We start from the raw sequence: 23893 nt of genomic DNA, 5'->3' as shown, positions 1-23893 counted from the left end.
TATTAATCCTAATGATTCATACTGATATTCTGTAATCTAAATGGGAAATCAATATGCTAGTGTATCTAACGTTACAACGTTGAAGCTTACGGAATGGGTTGGCGGTGTGGTAAGTAGAAAGTACAAAATGTTAAAACCTATTGAATATGCTCTGATTGTGTAATTAATTTTGTTAGGTTATTGATTTGCTCACCTGGATAGTATGCTACGATTCGAAAAAGTCACTCCGGAGGATTGGCTACCTTCCATAAGCGGTGAGTTAAATTAATAAATTTTGAAAAGTAGTGTTAAATACGGTAAATTAATAATGATTGTCGCGTAATTGCAACAACAGTCATTGGACACCAACAACAAAGTAACTATTAATGGTATTGCGAGCTTTTGGGGTCCCATATTGGATAACTATGTGAAATTCGCCGACTGTGAGAATGTAAGACTCCATACGAATTGTAAATGATGTTTTCATATATATAATGTTAAATTTTGTCAAATTGGGTGTGAAATTTGTTGCAGATCATGATCACAATAAACTACCATAATTCACATTGGTATCTATTGGTGTTGGAAATGGTAGATCATGTTGCAACGGTAGATGATAATCTGTTTACATCTGAAGCAGCTAAAGAGAAAGTGAATGATACTAAGACATTGGTATGTATGAAAGGAAATTATGTAAATTATAATGCATAATTTGTTTGGATCATAACTTCATATTTTTAATGCAGATGAAAATATTATATAGTTATAATAAGAAACGCAATTGGGTATAAGTATGTGACTCTCTAGGAAAGGTCCCCTTGAAAAATTTTAAATTTGTAGATCATAAAATGAATGAGAAATTGAATGGGTATGAGATGTTATCATAAATAGAAAAGTGTAAGATTTTTAAATTCAATGACCAAATTAAATAAATTAAAAAGTGAAGGAATTAATTGAAAGATGTTGGTATAAGATTAATTAGCAAATGAAGGAAGAGTAAAAGGATAAAATGGTCATTGAACAAGTGAATAAATAAAATATTGTTTTGGTTATCTTATAACCCACGTGGAGCACAATTATGGGAAACAGAAGTTTTCAGACAATTCATTCATCTCCATCTTCTTCTTTTCTCCCAAACGTGAAGTCTCAAGCTCAATGTGAATTTGATTTCTTTTGGTTAATCCTTCAAATTAAAATAGGAGTTTGATTCATGAAGCTTTAAAAAAGATGATGGAGATGAAAAAGATCATAAAAACTCAAATATTTGTAAGTTATGAAGGATTAAAGATAGGAAGTGGATAAGTGAAATTTTGAATAAAGATGTATAAATGGATTTAGAAGTTGAATTTGACTTGTCACGGGTATGAATAATAAGTTATAAGTGTTAGAAATAAGTTTGGATTACATGGAAATTTTGGTATGATTCTTAGTTTTAAGAATTTGAGGGAGATATGGGAAATTCTAAAGTGTTGGAATGATAAAAGTTAGTTAAAATGGTTGTAGTTGAGTTTAGTAGTACGAAAGGAGTTTTATATGAGGAAATGTAATGAAAAGTTATGGAATTTTCGAATACCAGTTTATTATTGACATGTGCATCGATGCACTATAAATGAGCACCGATGCACTAAGACCAAATTTGAAGGTACATCGATTCATTAAGGGGTGCATCGATGCATGAAAATTTCGAATCTAATGTGGGTATCGATGCAGTGCATCGATACACCCCTAAAGGAAAATTAAATTTTTGGTTCATTAAATTAGTTCAAGTTATTAGTATCAAATTATAAGGTTTAGGCTTCTTATAATGGTCTTGAAAATTATAATTCTGTAGATATCGAGCCTAAACAAGTTCCAGAACAAGTGACAAGTAAGATCGATCGAAGAAAATGAAAGAGATATAGGTGAGTGCATATGCATAGCATGAATATAGTATTATATTCAGTTCTAGACTTATGATAAGTCTAGATTTAATATTTTGATACATGATTACATTTCATATTATGATACATGACATGAATTCATATTATATGCATTATGTAACATGAATATGCAGGAAAAGTGATATGAACTATGTGATAAAAGTATGGAAATGATATGTCTACGCGATATAAACTATGTGAATAGTGAAAGCCCATGTTATGTAGATGAAAACTATAGGTATAGTTGGCATGCCAAGAGTAGAGGGTCTACGCGGTCCTTCGGGACAAATTCTACGCGGTCCTTCGGGACAAATTCTATGTGGTCATTCGGGACATATATGTATTCTTTGGAACATGTATGAGGTCTTTTGAGACACTTACTTGATCCTTGGTATATGTATATGATTCTTAAGGAATTTATATGTGGTCCTTAGGGGCAAATCTTATATGGCACTACGGTGCATTTTTACGTGGCACTTCGGTGCAATTCTATGCGGTCTTTCGGGATAAATTCTACGTGGCACTTCGGTGCAAATTTATACGAGCTGTGGTGACAGCATAGTGCACAACCTCACAGTACTCATATACATCGGGTTCTCAGTATTGTATCATGGGCTATTGAATTTATTGAACTTATTGAACCTATTATATGAATTCATGATGGTTAATTTGATCAGATTATGGGTAAGATACATGATTCTGCAATTTGAATGAATGTAATATATGATTTCATGATATTTCATTTTATTATGACATTTTTATCATATTTTATTGTCATTATTATTATGCCTCACTAAGTTTATGACTTAGTGTGTAAGTGTTTTACACGTAGGTACCGAAAAGCAGAAAGATCCATTATAAGCTCAACATAACAACATATCTCCACTTGAAGGTCAGATCAGAAGTAGATTAGATAATATGTTTTATCATGTGATAAATATATTGACATGTAAACAAAGTAGGTAAATTAAGTATTTATGCTCTAATCGAGTTTTGTGATGTTTTAAACGTATTTATGTAAATTAAATACATAGTAATGAATGGTTAAATTTTTACGAGTTTTATGTACATTTTACGAAAGTCACTACTGTTCATAAATACGTTTTTATCTCAAAATTTTATACCAAACACAATTAAACAATATATGATCGTATTTTCTTAATATAAGTTCAAATGTTTTGAAATTTTATAAGAATATGGTTTTAAAAAGTTAATGTAACATCTCAGATTCGTATCCGGGTTGGGTACGGGTTGGGGTGTTACAAGAAACGCAATTGGGTAGAAGCATGTGACTCTCTAGGAAAGGTCCCCTTGAAAAATTTCAAATTTGTAGATCATAAGATGAATGAGCAATTGAATGGGTATGAGATGTTATCATAAATAGAAAGCTTAATTTATGCAGGTTTCATAATTGAAATTTTTCGTATTCAAATTTTGTAACAGATATGATTGCGGCATTTTTGTGATGATGCGGATGGAATTGATCGGTTCTACAGGGGCAACTGGTGATTTTGTAAGTGGAATTAAAAATTAGTTTGCGGTTAAATTGTTAAAAGTCATAGATTGAATGTTGTGGTTTACAATACTTAACGTACTGATAATTTGAATATAAGTTGATGGACATTGGGATCGTATGCGAATATTAAACGATCTCGTAAGCCACAATCAAAATAAACTAAGAGATGAGATGACAAAAGCTGCCATGAGACACAAGAATAACAAAAGGAAGCGATGATGTAAATGTAGGGTTAATTTTTTATGAGATTTATAATTTTGTATACGATTTATAATTATGTATGAGATGAGAAAAGTTAGCAATAGGTTGTTGTATATGTTTCTTATACACAATAGGAGTCATGTTATTACTTACGATATATGAAGATCGTTGTTTGCATTATTCCAAATGTCACTAACATAATTGTCATCATGTGCGAGACTGAATGGTCATTCCATATTTAGGTATGTACAATAACTACAAAATTTAAAAACTTTAAAGTAATAGGTAAATTTACAATGTAGGTGGTAAAAATAGACTTTTTTAATGACAAAATTAATAAACACAAAGATTTGTTTTCAATATTTTGTCCAGTATGGTTTCCAAACGCAAAATTTCCAAAAAAAAGTGTGTCGATACATTTATTGTAAGTATCGATCCTGAAAACATCGAAGCAAATTATTATAAGTAATAGGTAAAATATATCGTTTTAATAAGATAATAGTAATAGCCATTACTATTCATGGTACTGTTCATACCGTATTTTATTGTTCATAAATATGTTTTTATCTCAAAATTTTATACCAAACAAAATTGAATAATATATGATTGTATTTTCTTAATATAAGTTCAAATGTTTTGAAATTTTATAAGAATGTGGTTTTAAAAAGTTAATGTAACATCTCGGATTCATATTTGGGTCGGGTACGGGTTGGGGTGTTACATTTAATGGTATTAGAGCTACGGTTTAGTCGATTCTCGGTATAAACCGAAGTCTAGAGTGTCTTATAATATATACATGCCAACAAAATAGTGAAAACTTCTGATCTGGTATAGTAATGAATATGTTGTTTTGCTAATAGAATGATATGGTTATGTCTTAATAGATGTCTTGACATAATAGTTCTTGAAGTGAAGCGGAAGATGATCGGCCCACTGAAAGTAGTAATTCACCTGCCCTGGTCAGGCAAGGTGAAGAACAGACACCTTCTGGAGTGCCTGTAGCTGATCAAGATGTGTTCTTTAGAACGTTAGATGCAATATTGACGCGTTTCCAACCTCCTGCTCCATCAACTCCCAGAGTAAATGTAACAAAGGAGTTGAGAGGATTAGGAGCTCCCGAATTTAAGGGAGAAGTCGAGGAAGGTCCGGTTGCAGCAAATCTTTGGTTAAATGATTTGAAAATCATGTTAGATGGTCTCCACTATTCTGACGTGGAGAAGTTGGATGGAACTGTGTCTTTACTTAGAGGGTAAACTAGAATATGATGGACGAATGTCACCATGAGGATGTCAAGTGATCAAGTAACTTGGTCTCTGTTCTTGGAAGAGTTTAAGTTCAAATACATTGGAGATAAATTCATCAGGAAAATGAAGCAGGAGTTTATGAATTTGAAGCAGATGAATCGCTCCCTATACGAATATGAATGTGAATTTAATAAGTTGGGTCGGTTTGCTTCGGAGCTTGTGACGACAGAAAAATATGTTTGTGAATGGTTTGTTGAGGGCTTGCGCCCTAGATTGAAAGATATGATGATAGTGTTGAACTTGTCCTCATTTCAAGAGGCAGTTAATCGTGCTAAAGCTCTTGAAAGATCTCAGAATGAGAGATTTGGGGACTCAAGAATTCAGACATCTAAGAGGACTGGTGCTTCTTCAAGCACAACACCACCAGAAAGAGGAAGAGATTCAAGATTTCGACCTCAAGCTAGATCAGAATCAATTGCATCATTGGCTAGAGGAGCAAGGCATATGATAGCTTAACAGACGCAATCTGTGGGATCTGGTACTGGGAGAGCCACTCAAGGTCAAGTAAGACAATGTCAGCACTGTGGGAAGAATTATTTTGGAACTTGTCGAATGGCTTCTGGAGTCTGTTTTCGATGCGGAGATGCCAGACACTTTATTCGGGATTGCCCATTAATGATGGGTGAGTCTGCACCGTCTGAAAGAAATATTTATATCTCATAAAGAGGACAAGGAAGAGGTAAAGGGAGGAATCAATCTGAATCCTCTGTACAACTTGAAATTTGCTCTACTGCACGGGTATACAATTTAAATACAAGTGACGACCGTGATGATTCCGATATTATAGCAGGTACTTTTCAGCTGTATGATAAATTAGTATTGGTGTTGATTGATCCGGGTATCAATTATTCCTATATTACCAGTAAATTAATAAAAGAATTGAGAATTCTGTTAGAAGCTATGAGTAATGAGGTAATAGTAATTAACCCTTTAGGGCACAGTACTCGGGTGAATAAGGTTTATAAGAGATGTCCCATAAGGATTCAAGGAATTGAATTTCCTGTTAATTTAATGAAACTACCTTTTGATGAATTCGAAGTAATTCTGGGAAAGGATTGGTTGTTTCGTTATTATGAAAATGTTAATTGTAGATTGAAAATGGTAACTTTGAGAAGCCCAAAAGGAACATAAGTGAACTTGAGTAGTGAAAGAATTAATCCTTTAGCAAATGTGATATCGGCAATGGCAGCTAAGAAGTTGTTGCTACAAGGATGTCAAAGTTTTCTTGCGAATGTGATAGATACAAGAGCTAAAGAGAAAGAGTTAGATGAGATTCCAATATTTCGAGAGTTCCCTGATGTTTTCCCTGCGGAATTGATATGATTACCTCCAGATAGAGAAGTAGAATTTCAAATTGAAGTAATGTCGGGAACAACTCCTATTGTAATGGCACCTTATCGTATGGCTCCAAAAGAGTTGCAGGAATTAAAGAAGCAATTACAAGAGTTGCTAGAAAAGGGATTTATTCGACCAAGTGTGTCGCCTTGGGGAGCTCCAGTGTTATTTGTTAAGAAGAATGATGGTTCAATGCGTCTCTGCATTGACTATCGACAACTCAATAAAGTAACCATCAAGAGTAAGTATCTCATTCCCCGAATTGACGATCTGTTTGATCAGTTAAAGGGAGCTTCAATGTTCTCGAAAATTGATTTACGTTCTGGTTATCTTCAATTAAAGATTCAAGACAAAAATATTTCCAAGACGACATTTAGAACGAGATATGATCACTATGAGTTTATCGTGATGTCATTTGGAGTTACGAATGCACCGGCTGCTTTCATGGATCTCATGAACAGAATATTCCAACCTTATTTAGATCAGCTCGTGGTGGTGTTCATTGATGATATTTTAGTGTATTCAAAGTCCAAAGAAGAACATAGTTCACACTTAACGAATGTGTTACAGATTTTACGAGAAAAGAAACTTTATGCTAAACTCTCTAAATGTGAATTCTGGTTGAATGAAGTGACATTCCTTGGACATGTGATTTCTACATAAGGAGTTCAAGTGGATCCTCAAAAAATTAAAGCCATTTTGGAGTGGTAAGTTCAAAATAATGTGTCTGAAGTTTGGAGTTTCCTTGGACTTACCGGTTATTATCGGAGATTCGTTAAGAATTTTTCGATGATAGTGCTACCTTTAACAAAGTTGATGAGAAAGAACGTACCATTTATCTGGACTTCAAAGTGCCAATAAAGTTTTGAAGCTTTAAAGAAAATTTTGATAGAAGCTCATGTATTGGTTCAACCTGAATCAGGTAAGAATTTTGTGGTGTATAGTGATGCGTCCCATAATGGCTTGGGATGCGTGCTAATGCAAGAAGGCAAGGTGGTGGCCTATGCTTCGAGGTAATTAAAGCCACATGAAAAGAATTATCCGACACATGATCTGGAAATGACTGATGTAGTGTTTGCTCTCAAGATTTGGCGTCATTACTTATACGGAGAACGTTGTTACTTGTATACGGATCATAAGAGTTTGAAATATTTGATGACTTAAAAAGAGCTTAATTTGAGGCAAAGGAGATGGGTTGAGTTTTTAAAAGATTATGATGTAATAATTGACAACCATCCTGGAAAGGCTAACGTAGTAGCAGATGCTTTGAGCAGGAAAATGTTTGCAGCTTTACGAGCTATAGATGCAAGATTATCTTTAACTGGAGATGGTGGTCTATATGCAGAATTAAGGCTTAAACCAACGTGTTTATATCGAATTGGAGAATTACAAAGTAAAGATGAAATGTGTTTGAGAATAATAGAGCAAGTAAAGAATGGAGAAATTCAAGATTTTGAGGTTAAGTCGGATGGGAATTTGTATTATAAAGGAAGAATTGTGATACCCGACAATGAGGATTTAAAGAAAGATTTATTGACAGAGGCTCATTGCAGTCCATTGACGATGCATCCGGGTGGAACCAAGATGTATATGGATTTGAAAGATCGGTATTGGTGGCCAGGGATAAAACAAAGCATCACCGAATTTGTGTCTAAGTTCTTAGTATGTCAACAAGTCAAAGCTGAGCATCAAGTTCCATCAGGATTTTTACAACCGCTTTCTATTCCACAATGGAAGTGGGAAAATGTGATGATGGATTTTGTTTCGGGGTTACCCTTGACTCCGAACAAAAGAGATTCAATATGGGTGATTGTTGATTGATTGACTAAGTCAGCTCATTTCCTTCCGGTTAGAACATATTTCTCTATGGAAAAGTATTCAGAGTTGTACATTAAAGAAATTATTAGATTACATGGAGTGCCTGATTCTATAGTTTCTGATCGTGACCCTCGATTTAATTCGAGATTTTGGAAGTCCCTACATGAAGCATTGGGAACTCGCCTAAACTTTAGTACGACTTTTCATCCTCAAACTGACGGGCAATCAGAAATGACTATTCAAATCTTGGAGGATATGTTGAGAGCATGTGTAATTGAGTTCAAAGGGTCATGGGAGAAATATTTACCATTGGCAGAATTTGCTTATAACAATAGTTAACAGTCCAGTATCAAGATGGCACCCTATGAGGCATTATATGGAAGAAAATGTCATACGCCATTAAACTGGTATGAACTCAAAGATCGAAGTGTTCTTGGTTCGGATTTGATTCAAGATGTGGAAGAGAAAGTTTGAGAAATTCAGAATAATCTCAAAATGGCATTCGATCGACAAAAGTCCTATTATGATCTTAAAAGAAAAGAAATTGAATTTGAAGTTGTGAAAAAATTTTCTTGAAAGTATCTCCTTGGAAGAAAGTATTGCGGTTTGGACGTAGAGGAAAGTTGAGTCCTAGATTTATTGGACCTTATGATCTTAAACAAATAAGCTTTGTAATCGTTTTTGGTCCTTTCTTCACCTAAGTTTATTTATTTATCAATATTTGATATTTTCTTTTCCGCTCATCAAAATTTGTGACAGTCTAAAAATTAAGCAAACCTATAATAGGAATGCATTGCGATTAACTGATGAAACTCGGAAAGAAAGGGTACTTCTATGTATTAGCATAGATTAAAAAGAATGTTTAATTAACTTACTGATTAATAACTAAGTGAAGGATATAAATCTATGATTTAAAAGTTTTGTGAGTATGTATACTTAAATTATTCGAATTTTACTAAAATAATTAAATTTATTTATTTTGAAATCTAATTTAATTATTCTGAAATTTACATTATACTAATTTAAATAATAATATTTCACAGAACACAAATTTTAATATTAAATTTCAAAATAAACTTATCCTATCTCATCTTCATTTTAATTTTTTTAAAGAAAATATTTTATTATTATTTGAATTTGATTTGTCTTTTAAGGCTCTAACTACACGTAAAAGTCTCATTTTCTTATTTTTCATTCTCATTTCTTATTTAAAACCCTCAATCTACTGTCAATCGGCCTTCTAATACATACATACTAATCTATCGATCGTTCGCTTCCTCCTTTTCTTCGACTGGAGACTGCGACGTTGAACAAGAAAGTAGCAACAATTCGATTAATCGATTCACACATTCAATTCTTCCCGTAAGTGATTCTGTTCTTCGATTGATCTTTTGATTTATACTGTTAACCATCTGTGTTGAAAGAATTTTATTTTTCTGAATCAAATTCTCTTGATAATCACCACAATTCGTGTGTATGTGTTTGTTCTTGTTTTTTTTCTTTTCTTTTCTAAGTATACAGTTATTCGTAATTTCGTATGTGTCTGTTTTTGTTTTTTTTTCCTTTTTTAAGTATGCAGTTATTCGTTTGCGTATGTGTATGTTCTTAATAATCACAGTTTCTCTTATTTAATTTTATGTTTTCATTTTTCTGGCTTCTGGGACAATATTGCAGCTGTTAATCATCAATATTTTGCTTTTGAAAAATCTTATTTGACATTATGACTTCTGAAAATCAGTCATCAACTTCTTCAAAGCAAGATATAGCTTGGAAGTATTGCATTGACATGGGCAAAGGTAAAGTAAAATGTATGTTTTGTGACAAAATCACTTCCGGAGGTATTTATAGGGCTAAAAAACATATAGTGGGTGGATACCGGAATAGTACAAGATGTCTAAAATGTCCAGCTCATGTACGCAAGGAGATTAGAGAATACATGGAGAAAAAGTGTCAAAATAAAAAAGAAGCGGAAGTTTTATATGATTTTGATGATGTAGATAACTTTGGGGATGACGAGGATGATGAAGTTGGTACATGTGTTCGCAAAAGTGGTAATAGTACTAGTAAAGCATCAAAGAAGCAAAAGGGCATTAAAGGACCAATTGATATGTTTTTCACCCCACCACCCGAACAAGTTGTGAAAAACAGAAAAGATGGGAAAATGAAGCAACCAAGCATCAATGAAGCATGTAAAAAACAACTACGGGAGAAAGCATGTATGGAGTTGTCAAACTGGTTCTTTGATGCTGGATTGGCATTTAATGCAGCAAATTATGATAGTTTTAAAGTAGCAATGGAAGCGGTGGCGCAATGTGGGACGGGTTTCAAACCTCCTACGTACCATGAAATTCGATTTCCTTTTTTAACTAAAGCGGTTAAGGCAACCAATGAGATGGTGAAACAAGTACATCACGAGCATTGGGCTAAATATGGTTGCTCAATCATGTCAGATGGATGGAGAGACTCGGTTGCACACAAAGACATTATCAACTTTTTAGTCAATTCTCCAAAAGGGTCGGTTTTTATCAAATCAATTGATGCTTCGGACATTGTGAAGAATACCGAACAATTGTTTATTATGCTTGATGATATGGTTGAGGAGGTTGGTGAGAAGAATGTCGTTCAGGTGGTAACCGACAATGCTTCTGTATATGTAGCAGCAGATGATGAAACGTCCATATTAAATTATTATATTTGTATATATTTATATAATTATATAAGACTTGAAGTTTTATACTATTTTAATTTTTATATCTTTATAGGACGTTTATTGATGGCGAAACATCCACATTTATACTGGACTCCATGTGCTGCTCATTGTCTTGATTTGATGCTTGAAGACATATGAAAGATTTCGAAAGTTCGTGTCACGTTAAAGAGAGCAATGGCCTTAAACGGGTTTATATATAGCTGTACAAGTGTTGTAAACATGATGAGGAAGTTTACCGGGAAAACAGAGTTGGTGAGACCCGCGATAACCAGATTTGCCACCGCTTACATCACTCTTTGTTCAATACAAGTTCAGAAGGCAAACCTTAGAAAGATGTTTACTTCTGATGAATGGAGGAAGTGTAAATACTCAAAAGAGCATGGCGGTAAAAGAGTCGCATCCATTGTTTTGATGCCTACCTTTTGGAGTACAATTGTGTATATCCTTAAGATGAAGGGTCCTCTCGTAAAAGTGCTTAGGTTAGTTGATGGTGAAAAAAGGCCGGCCATGGGCTATGTATATGAGGCCATGGATAGGGCAAAAGAAGCAATTGCAAACTCCTTTAATAATGTGGAGGACAAGTACAAAGATGTGTTTGCAATTATTGACAAAATGTGGGAATGCCAACTCCATCAACCATTACACGCGGTCGGGTGTTATTTGAATCCTCAGTTATTCTACTCAAATCCCCAAATTCAAGAAGATAAGGAGGTGATGATCGGGTTGCTTAAATGCATTGAGAGATTAGTGCCGAGTGTTGTTGATCAAGGTAAAATAGAGGACCAATTGTCACTTTATAGGAACGCCGAAGGTATATTTGGGATGGCAACATGCATACGTCAAAGAGAAGCAAAGTCACCAGGTTACTTTCTTTATACATATATAAAATAATATAAATCAAATTTAATTTTTGCTTGTTCTAAAACTTATTCTAAAATATATATTTACAGCCGAGTGGTGGGCTTCTTTTGGCAATGATGCACCGGAATTAAAAAAGTTTGCCATCAAAGTCCTCAGCCTTACGTGTAGTGCAAGTGTTTGTGAGCGAAATTGGAGTATTTTTAGCCTCGTAAGTAACTCAGATATCATTTAAGAAACATCATAAGTAATGTTTTTGACTCTTGATTATTCTGTTATAATTTGGTAGCTTCATAACAAAAGAAGAAACCGACTTGCGCAAACTCAGCTCAATAATTTAGTCTATGTGAAATATAATCGAGCGTTAAAGCGACGTTATAATCATCGTGATGTCATTGATCCAATCTCTTTGGATGACATTGATGAAAGTAACGAATGATTGCTTGGTAGAATGGATGAGGATGAAGAAGAAAATGAAGATTATGTGTTTGATGATGACGATTTGACATGGAAGGATGTTGGTATAGCTTCCGGAGCTTATGAGCGTGACCATAATACTAGAAGAAAGAACGTTGCTAGTTCAAGCTCGAAAGGAAAGGAAAAAGCTAGACCACACCTTGTAGATGAAGATTATGAAGATGATGAAGTTGTTATGCTAGAGGAGAGTGACACTGAAGAAGAAGACATTGGGGATTGTGAGACGGATGAGGAGGAAGATGATGACATACCACTTGACGATGATGATGAGGATTAGTTTGATGTTTGATGATGATTATTAGTGACTTTATTTGATGTTTTGTTTTTGCATGTTGAATGTTTTTGTTAAACTTAGTACTTGATTATGCTTGTTGATAACTTTTATGACGTTAGGTTGGTATTTTGAATTTGAGAATAAACTCTATTGAAGCCTAATATTGGGTATCTATGATATTTGAGTTTGATTGCATTAATATATACATGTGTTACAATTTTTTGGATATCATGCGCCTGGCCTTCGTGAATCCCGTGCCTTTCATGCGCGTCGTGCCTCAAGGCTCCAGGACACTTTGCTCCTCGATGCGCCTTGAGCCTTTGATAACTTTGGGTGGTGCACTTTCACATAGATATGTATCATTTAGGTGCTATGTGAAGGGTGTGAAAAGTTCCTACATACAACATTTTTTTATCTAATGACAATTTATTCTTTCTAACCTCCAAAGTGATGAACATTACCCATTTTTTTATTCTTCTGTTCCTAATGTCAGGAATCTGCAAAGACTAAGCATCCGCAGCTTTATTATGAGTCAAAATTATATATGCTTCTTCAAGGAGGAAGTAAGTTCTGTGTCTCTGCAGTGCTTATAGCTTATCCCTATATGTTTGTATATAAAATGATTTGATAATTTGTATTACATCATAATTTGGCATTATATGAGAAAAAACAATACCAAAAAAAATGCAAGCTTTGATCTGATGGAAGCCAGCTTTTCTTTATAAAATATATAAAACAGTCTTCATTTTTGCTACTGTTATCGGTACTTGCTGATATAGAAAGGTAATAGCGGGTTTTCTTTCCTTTCCAAAATTTTTTGCAATATTAACTTAGTCCTAAATTGATTTGTTCGCTTCTTAATTATAAACAATTCTGTGGACATGCTGGAAGGTTGATGTTTTATCTTGAATGTTCCTTTTTTTTAATAGAATTATTTGGAAGCACATTGTTCTTATGTATAAAAGATGGTTCTCCTTGATATAGAGGGTATTCCCCACCTTAAGTAGTTTGGAGTTGAGACGGATTACAATGTCATGGTAATTGACCTTCTTGGACCTAGTTTGGAGGATTTATTCAATTACTGCAATAGGAAACTTTCCTTGAAAACAGTGTTGATGCTTGCTGATCAAATGGTAATTATACGACGCTTTTGTGATAAACAGTTAGTTTTCAGGTTTTTATATTTAATTCTCTTTTCAACCTCTGTTTTCTCCCCTAGATTAATAGAGTAGAATATATGCATTCAAGAGGCTTTCTTCATCGTGAAATAAAACCTGACAACTTCTTGATGTGCTTAGGACGCGCGGCACATCAGGTATTAGTTATTGTGTTTTCTTGTATATTATGTTGGCATAACATGCACGTACTCATTAAACTGCTGGCATAACCACCTTCAATTTTGTGTTTCTGGTTAGGATAACAATATTTTGTCGCTGCTGGGAATAAATTTGTCCGGTATCATTATTTTTCTTTTTGCTTCTGTTATTATAGGTATATTTCATTGACTATGGTCTTGCAAAGATGTATAGGGATCTTCAGGCTCATAAGCACATCCTATACAGGTCAACAACAACAACAATAAAACCCTATTTTCATATGCAATGGGGTAAGGGGGAGGTATGGTAGTAGGCTGCCCTCAACTCTAGGTTGAGAGCATCTTCCGTGGAAGACCTCCGACAGTCAGAAAATTAAAAATAAAAATAAAGTGCAATGCATGTATAAATAAATAAATACATAGTTGAACAGTCTTCATATGCAGTCTTCATATGTGCGTATATAATGGGAAGTAATCCCAGCAAATATATCACTGCGTAAAAATCTCTGTATATAGACAGAAACATAAGACCCGACTAAATTAAAAAGAGTAAACCTGGAGAGAATGATACACAGAAGTCAACGATAGCAAGCTACGAGAAGGAATAAAGTCAAATGGGTTAAAACCTAAATTAAGGCAACACTACTTCGCTACCCTAGTTTTAAGCCTTCATAAATTCCAATGACAGAAACATATAAAAATTAGAAGTCATGGAAATTACTATAAAGGCATTAAAAAAAGATAGAGATGTTACATCCTATGGCTGTGACCCGCACTACTCGGGTACCCTGGTCTTAAGTCTCCATACTTTCCTATCAGAGGTCATGTCCTTTGTAAGTGCTAAATCCTTCAAATCAGAACTCAAGCAGTATTCCCACTTCCGCCTTGGTCGTCTTCTACTTCTGGTACTGTCAACTGTAATCGACTCTACCCTCCTAACCGCATCAGACGATTGTCGCCTAAGTACATGCCCAAACCACCGTAGTCTTCCCTCTTTCAATTTTTTAGATACATGTACCATCCCCAAGGACATCCTAATAGCACAGTTTGGTGTCATGTTCCACATAGTCTTACCACATGCCCATCGAAGCATTCTCATTTCTGCGGCCTCCATACTCCTTACGTGATCCTTCTTGATTGTCCAACATTCTGATCCATACAGCAGCGTTGATCTTATTGTCATTCTATAAAATTTTCCCTTAAGTTTTAGAGACACCTTCTTGTCACACAAAACTCCAGTAGCAACCCTCCACTTTAGTCATCCCGCCTTTATACGGTGTGTAACGTCATCATCTACATCCCATCTTTATGTATCATAGACCCTAAGTACTGAAAACAATCCTTTGAGGGGAGAACGTGTCCTTCTATACATACTTCTACATCTTAATCATTTTGGTTCTCACTGAAGTTTGAACACCCTATACAGGTGATATCTTTATACTGAAATTCAAACTTGAAGATCTCAATATTATATAGTTCTCAATCTAAATCAGTACATGACTATCGGGTTTTAGCATACTTGATAAGAAAGTTACTTCATGGCCTATAATCAGCTGGGTGTTTGTTTTACTCATGGCCAAAGCATGCTGCCGTAGCATTTCCCTCTCTCTCTTGCTCAAGTTTCTTTCTTTCTTTATTTTCTCCTGTCTTTGTATCTATTTCTGTAGTTTTATCTAAGCGGTAAACATGTACCTAGTCTTTGGTTCTATCCAACCAAGGCCAAAGTGCATTTGTTTGTGAAACAACTCAGCAATTTCTTTGCTGCAGAGAAAATAAGAACCTAACTGGCACAGCTCGTTATGCAAGTGTGAACACTCACCTTGGAATTGGTAAGTAATGTTACTCTGTGACAACTAGCAACAGTAAATATCTCATAGGTGCAATCTTACTTGTTTCTTTTATTAACATAAATTCTTCTCTTTATTGACAGAGCAAAGTCGAAGAGATGATTTGGAATCCCTTGGTTATGTGCTTATGTATTTCCTGAGAGGAAGGTTGTGCATATCGTGGCCACATGCTCAGTTCATTTAGTGTTTTATGCATTCCAGATAATGTTTGATTGTTGTTATTGAATCTTCTTTCTTAGTTTTTCACGTTGTTTTGATTCAATTTGCACAATTTCATTGCATCAGCCTTCCCTGGCAGGGGCTAAAAGCTGGTACCAAAAAGCAAAAATATGATAAGATAAGCAAAAAGAAGGTATCCACCCCTGTAGAGGTATGATCGCTTATGCCTTCCTTGGACAGTTTGTTCCCTCTAAGAAATTTGGTTTGTCTTTGATCTGAAATATTCATGAATGTTTAACAGGTGCTTTGTAAGTCGTATCCATTTGAGTTTGTGTCTTATTTTCACTACTGCCGATCTTTGCGGTTTGAAGATAAACCAGATTATTCATATTTGAAGAGGATTTTCCGGGACTTATGAATAAGAGAAGGTTAGTTATCATCATTGTGGATGCCTTAATAATGATCTTTGTATAATATTCTGATGTCCATCACTCTCTCACACATACATGTTTTTGCACATACAAACACAGGATTTTCTCAAATTAATTTCTCCTTTGAATGCCAACTTAAATGTTGTTTTAATATTTTTTTTTGTATGGTTCTCAAATTTGCATTGCTGCAGGTTACCAGTTTGACCATGTCTTTGACTGGACCATGTTCGCGTACCCAAAGATCGGTGGCAGCTCCAGAGTACGAGTAAGTACTGCTTGTAACCTTCTAGCTCCCGGTTATCGTTATCTTGGGAATATTTTACTCAGCTTTTCAATCTGTATCTCAGCATTCCAGTGGAAGGGCAGGTTTAACTGCAGGCCCAACCATTGAAAAACCATAAAGAATCTCAGGTTTGCTTTCAAAATTAGATTTCTCATTAGAGACAGTTGTCAACCTGAATGTTGGAACTCAAGTATTTTCTTGGTTTAGAAGATGGTCATTTGAAATTAGAGAAAATAACCTCAGTGACCAAAAATGCATTATAATATACGATTTTAACCAACTTTTTTTAGATTTGTCAAAATGACCAACTAAATCGCAATGCGATCGATAATTCGCAACGCGATCTCCGGTATCGCAAATCAATTTCCAGATTCGCAATGCGATTCTGACTATCGCATTGCGATTTCCAAATTCGCGTTGCGATTTTCCGACTATCGCAATGCGAATATGTAAATCGCAATGCGAGTATGACTATCGCAACGCGAGTATGACTATCGCAACGCGAATATGTAAATCGCAATGCGATTATGACTATCGCAATGCGATTCTGACTGTCGCAATGCTGAATTTCAAATTCGCAACAGATTTTAGTTTCGCAACACAAATGTTTTGGGTATATAACTACGCAACAGAAGCAACTCATAACCTAAATCCCTAAATCGCAACTCATTCCATCTCCATCTATCACTCTCTCCAGCGACATTCGTTCTTATATCCAACGACATCCTTCCCCATCCGGCAATAGGTTTTAGTTTCGCAGCTCGTTTGTTTAGTAAATTAATTTACAATAATGAAACCATCTAATGTTGATCATGTTTGGATAGATTTGTGTTTTGGAGGGTCATGGGAGAATGTTCATGGTGTTTTACAATATATGCCTTTACCCATGAATCTTCAACTAAAACTGTCATTAAAAAAGTTAACTTATGAAACTCTAATGTTACGTGTTGCAAATAAATTGAATTTAGAGCCCTTAAGTAGATTTAGGCTATCTTATCAGAGAAAATGTAAAGTTTATTTGTTAACCGACAATGAAGATGTTGAACGATTCATTGCTTATATTAGTGTTTCGCAATATGATGTTACATTGTATGTTGTTGAACCAAGAAGTAGTGAAGTTGGGTCAGTAGCGGGTAGTAATCAACTAAGTTTTTCAACTCCAATTTATGGTGCTCAAAATTTAATGGTTCCACCACAATTTCATCACCAAGCAAATTTTGTTTCACCACATTTCCAATACCAAACACAATCTCAAAACCCACAACCTTTCCCTAATGCAAATCCCAATCAACTTTCAGCACCAAATTCCAGATTTCGTATTAACCAGTTAGACGATGATGAGCCAACAGAAAAAATTGTGAGTACTAGTCGGTATTCGAAATTTGATCTTGGTCAATACCCGGACTTTGATCTTGGTCAATACTCGGATTTTGATGATGTTTTAGAAGAAGAAACAGACCTTGCGTGTAATGATTTTGATATTGATCAATACCCGAATTTTGATGATGAAACAGCCACTGCCGAGGAAGATGTTTTTGATGATAATGAGGAGGAAGTTACGACTGTGAATGAACATGTTGAACATCAATTCTGTAATTCATATAACCCTGAAGAAGAAGAAAAAAGAAGAAATCCCCGAAGAAAATGCCACGGGAGTATAACTGGAATATGCCAGAATTACTTTAGATACCGGAAGAAGAGTTGGTAAATATAGCAGTTGATTGTTACACAAAAATTATTCGTATCAAGAAAGATGATTGTTTTGATACAAAGGAAAACTTGAAGATAGCTTTGTATACGAAATGTGTGGAAGATGGCTATCAACTAAAAGTTAACAAATCAAGCAAAGATCGTTTCGAAACAAGGTGTATGATTGACAAAAACTGTACGTGGCGTATGATTGCAAAGAGGATAAAAGATTGCGAAATGTTTCAAGTTAGGACTTTTATTGATAAACATACATGTTCAAGAACCCAAGTTTTTCCTCACCATAGACAGACAAACAAAAAGGTGTTGGGTGGTTTTCTGGCTGAGTTAATGTTTTTGAATGGCAGGGTATATCGGGGACATGAAATTATGACTGACATGAATGCTCGGTTCAAGATTAGTATCTCATATTCTCAAGCTTGGAGAGCCAAATGTTATGCCTTGGAATTGTTGAGGGGGTCGCCAGAAGCATCGTTTGCCCAACTGTCGGCTTATTGTCACAATTTAAAGCTGAAAAATCCTGGGTCGGTAACTCATATCAAAACAGATAGAGATGGACGCTTTGAGTTGCTGTTTATCGCCATTGGTGCTGCGGTTAGTAAATCAATATAATTTTGTTGACTCATTTTTATTAGTTACATGCATTTCACATTTAAATGATTATATTTCTTGTGTATATGATTTTGTAGATTCGTTCGTTTATTACTTGCATGCGCCCAGTTATTATAGTTGACGGAGCACATTTAAAAGGTCGATACATTAGAGTAAACTTATTAGCAGTAGCCATGGATGCTAACAATGGGATACTGCCAATAGCTTACGGGGTTGGCAAATTTGAAACCTCTGATTCATTGACATGGTTTATGGGGCATCTTAGGGATTGCATAGGTCCTATTAGCAATCTGACAATCATATCTGATAGGGCAAACTCAATTAACAACGCTGTTAGAAGGTGTTTCCCATATGCCTTTCATGGACTTTGTGGTGTTCATTTATATAGAAATCTAAAATCAAGGTCTGCTGGTATAAAAAATCACAAATGGACATACTGGAAGGCTGTAAAAGCTTATCGGGAAGTGGATTTTAATAAGCATATAAATTGTTTAAGACGTGTTTTGCCTCAGTGTGCTCAAACACTAGAAGATGTCGGGTTTGAAAGATGGTCAAGAGTACATCAACTTGGAGCAAGATATGGTTTCATGACGTCTAATAGTGCAAAATCAATCAACGCTCTAAGTCGTCATTCCCGGAAATTACCCATTACTATGTTAATGGAGTTTTTTCGAGCCTTTATTCAACAGTAGTACTACAAGAAAAGAAACCATGCAGGTATTATTTCTTTAAATTCGTAACTTATCATATATTTTACTAAGTATTATTTATTTAAATTTACAGGAACATTGGAACATCGTGTTACACCATGGACTGAAAAAAAGATAACGAAACGTGTTGTGAAGTCAACGTCATGGAGAGTTGAACCATTTTCAAACACTTTGTTTGAAGTACTGGATAATAACTTAAATGGGCTTGTCGATCTAAATGCAAAGACGTGTAGTTGTATGAAATGGCAAACATCTGGTTATCCGTGTGGCCATATTATAAAAGTGCCTCTTCATCTAAACCAAGATGATTCAAGCGCATATGATATGGATTGCTACACTACAGAAGTATATCGACAGACTTATGTCGAGATTATCTACCCTATTCCACATCCTTCTGAGTGGGACATACCAGATGACTTACAAATAGTTTTGCCACCAGCCATGGACAGAAGGCTACCTGACCGACCAAAAAGTCATGATCGTATACCGTCTAAGGGTGAAGAGAAGAAGAGATCGACATGTAGTCGGTGCAAGGAAAGTGGTCATACAAGGTTGACATGTGGATCACCAGTGCCATCACAATCATCTTTTCCTCTACCAAAATATGGATCATCATCAAAATCCAAAGCTCATATGGTGTCAAGCAAAAGGCAATCAAAATCGCAATCAAAATCAAAATCCCAATCACAACCGGCTTCACCTTTTGGGACTATTAACTTAGGTGATTTTTAAATGCAAACGTTGTATTATGTGTATTTTATGTGTAAACTTTTAACATTTTCAGTTAGGCCCATGTATATTAGTAACTTGAGTTTGAACATTGCTATGATTTGTTCAGTTGTTATCACTTATTGCACATTCATTTAACTATCGCAACGCGAATATGACTATCGCAACGCGAATATGACTATCGCAACGTGAATTTGAATATCGCAACGGGATAATCGCAATGCGAAAATGACTATCGCAACGCGAATTTGACTATTGCAACGGGATAATCGCAATGCGAAAATGACTATCGCAACGCGAATTTAACTATCGCAACGCGAATTTGACTATCGCAACGAGATAATCGCAACGCGAAATGACTATCGCAACGCGAATTTGATTATCGCAACGGGAATTTGACTATAGCAACGAGAAAATCGCAAAGTGTATTAGATTATTGCAACGCGAATATGATGCAGATTGAAATAAACAAATCAACTTTTACATTTCAATCAATTAAACAAGCACAAATAAGAATTATTTACACATCAATAATCAACTTTTAATCAATTAAACAAGCACAAATAAGAATTATTTACACATCAATTAAACAAATAAGAATTATTTACACATCAATTAAATAAATCAACTCTTATTATATTATTTTTCTCATCAATTAAACAAATTAGACTTTTAAGAATCAATTACAATAAAAAAAAGTGTACCCCAGACAGTTGTTTATGCACATCAATTTCACGCAGCTCACTTCAGGATTAACCTGCAGAAGCCAAACATTTGCTCAAATAACACTTTCTACACATCTAAAACCAACAAACAGCAAATTATTATTGAATTCTAGGTACTTAACAACACTTGCATTTGACTTACAAATTGTTTATGGACACTTTCATAACACTGATGCAGGTAGGCAGCATCTCGAATATATCGCTCTAGCCATAAAATGCCGAAACCACAAGCCTACTGCACCTCTATCTCTATCGATGGGAGGTAGAAATTGTGTACTTCCTGTCGTCAAACGCTCCAAGCACATGCATACGAGAGGACCACAATCCCCTCTGGTTTCCGGCGTTTGTTGTGCCGCGGTCTCATCTCTGATAATTGTAACATTGAACTTCTTTGGCTTCTTGTTTCCAGAATAAGTCCAATAATTAATCGCATCCAATAATTTATCCAAATGAGAGCTCTATCCCTTAATAATATCTCTCAAATCAGACAATGATATGTAATTTATCATGCTGTCATATACTATTGTCTTCAGGGATGGGAGCTGAAGCTCGACGAGAAGCCAATGAGTACGTTCCAAAACAGGGATAAACACCTGCAATCATAAGTAATAATTCAAATTGCGCACTTATTTATGAACACTTTTAAAATATTTAAAAAAAAATAAATACTAACCTTATCGACCTCCCACCATGCAGGATAAAGTTTAGCTTGTCCATTAGCCAACACATATGATTCTTGTCGTTGATTCTTTAAGTGAACTACGTGAAAAGACGTCGGCATAATTGTATATCAAGTATTTTTTTTCTTCAAAGCCTTTACTATTAGAAGACGTGACACCCATGCATCAATATGTTGTTTTACAAAAAAAGACATATATTAGTGAATTACATAAATTTAAAAAAAATTAATCAAATTGAAATATAAGAAGAAATATAAGACTTACCCCCCATCGAAATAGCCATTGTCTTCAACCCCTAACAACACACCCCACCAAGACCGTTCAATCAACAAATGCATATCATCGTTGAGTTTGTATATGTCAGCGTAATACCCTTGGCTCCGCTCATGTAGATAAAAATCAACTGCGGTCTTAGCCCAAAGGGTATTATCCAGAATTTTTTTTGGTAGTTGTTTCCTCTCCACTTCATCTGCCGGAATGGTACTGGTCTGAAACTTATACGAAAGCCAACAGTCATCCATCATGTCCGGCACGTGAGGGGGTTTCTCAATAATTCGATATATTATGCCGTGTGAATCGAGCTCTAGAATATTGGGAGGGACCTCTTCAACGATGACAGTGGCCTCTTGAATGGTGGAGGGGACTCTTGAGGGATGATAGGGGCCTCTTGAACGATAGGGGAGGCCTCTTGAACGATGACAGGTGAGTCGGGCTTTTTCTTACGGATTCTTCGCACTATTGGGGTGAACGGAGACTTAATGGCACGTGCACGCCATCTGATGCGTGAACTCCGTCTTGCAAGAAAAACCCGACGTAGAGCATCCACCTTAGTGGGCCGCTAAAAATAAATTAATACATAAATCAGTAAATAAACAGACATGATATTAAACAGTGAAAACAAAGACAAATATATTTCAAACTTGCACGGTATTCACCCAAGTCATTATTCTATCATTGTTCACAAAATGCATCAGATAACATTCCAGAAGTAATCACTTATATAAACATTTAAAAGGACAACATATAGGTTTAGTGCAGGTTCAATGACAACATAAAGAGTAGTAGTTTATTCTTGAAACTTAAATTTTCAACACTGTGAAGTTAGTATTTGTCTTTGTCTTTTGGTTGAAGTAATGCAATTCATTCAAGTTTCAATTTGCAGAAGAATAATAGAATCTAAAACTTAAAATAGCAACACGAATGACTATCGCAACGCGAAAATGACTATCGCAACGAGAGAATCGCAATGCGATTTTCATTTCGCATTGCGATTCTTTCGTTGCGATAGTCAAATTCGCATTGCGATAGTTATTTCCGCGTTGCGATAGTCATTTCTGCGTTGCGAAAGTAAACTATTCTTCTTCTGCGAATTGAAACTTGAATGGATTGCATTACTTCAACCAAAAGATAACCAAAAACAAATACTAACATCACAGGGTTAAAGAATAAACAGTTTAGCAGTATTGGCAGCAACCGAATGAATTTACTAAGCAATCTAAGTGAAATGGTTAATCTAAGTGAAATTACGAGTAAATTTATCATCAAGTTAAATATGAAAAATATTAAACTTACCTCGTTGCGTAGAGTATGAACCTCATTCTGCAACGATGCTACCATCTCACGTAGAGCGGCTACCTCACCACGTAAAGTAGACACCTCAACACGCCATGCACCATTGTCATCACGTAAAGTACCGACCTCCTCACGCAAGGCATTGACCTCATCACGTAACTCCCCTAACTCATCCCGTGGAGGTGGAGGTGGAGAACAGGGAGATAAACGTCGTGGCATCTTTGTCGGTCGCCTATCATGAGATGATGGTGGAGAAGAGGCTCGATGATGTGACAGAATAGGAGATGGCTCTCGTTGTGGAGGTGTATAGTCGGGTCGATCAGGTGATGGCTCTGGGTGAGGTGATGGCTCTCGAAGTGGAGGATGCTCATCATCCGTGCCATCAAAAAAACGCTTACTAGCTTTCCATCAATCAGTGGCAAGCTCAGCTTCCGTGGGTGTCAGCCTCTGTAATGGAGTGTTGGACTCCTAACAATATAAAAGCTCAAACAAAGTTAAACGTGTACTAGTAATAACTTGTTTATAAACATATGGTAGTATTTGTGTTAACTTACATTATTTATTGTCGTATACGATAGTAAATCTTCCCATTGCTGTAAGGTCTGTTTCCTCTTCCAGGAAATAGCCCTAGGAATATCATTAGCAGTTTTTAATGCATATGTTTGCATGGTGGGAAAGGCCTCAAATATCCAAATCTACAAACAATATAATAACAAACATTAGTAATTGTTA

At 35.4% G+C, this 23893-nt stretch overlaps 1 protein-coding gene and 1 pseudogene across 1 annotated transcript; both read left to right on the top strand.

The window, feature by feature from the left end:
- The first annotated feature begins 10956 nt into the window (after window positions 1–10956).
- On the top strand, window positions 10957–12079 carry LOC120188944. The gene is made up of 3 exons (XM_039192314.1): window positions 10957–11644; window positions 11733–11818; window positions 11930–12079. The coding sequence occupies exons 1-3, from the start codon at window positions 10957–10959 to the stop codon at window positions 12077–12079; spliced, it is 924 nt and encodes a 307-aa protein (XP_039048245.1).
- Window positions 12080–12621: 542 nt separating this feature from the next.
- LOC120188943 lies at window positions 12622–16544 on the top strand (annotated as a pseudogene).
- Window positions 16545–23893: the final 7349 nt, after the last annotated feature.

Source organism: Hibiscus syriacus, unplaced genomic scaffold, assembly GCF_006381635.1.
Source record: "Hibiscus syriacus cultivar Baekdansim isolate YM2019G1 unplaced genomic scaffold, ASM638163v2 tig00116951_pilon, whole genome shotgun sequence".
Classification (NCBI taxonomy): Eukaryota; Viridiplantae; Streptophyta; class Magnoliopsida; order Malvales; family Malvaceae; genus Hibiscus; species Hibiscus syriacus.
This window is presented reverse-complemented; position numbering and strand designations above follow the sequence as displayed.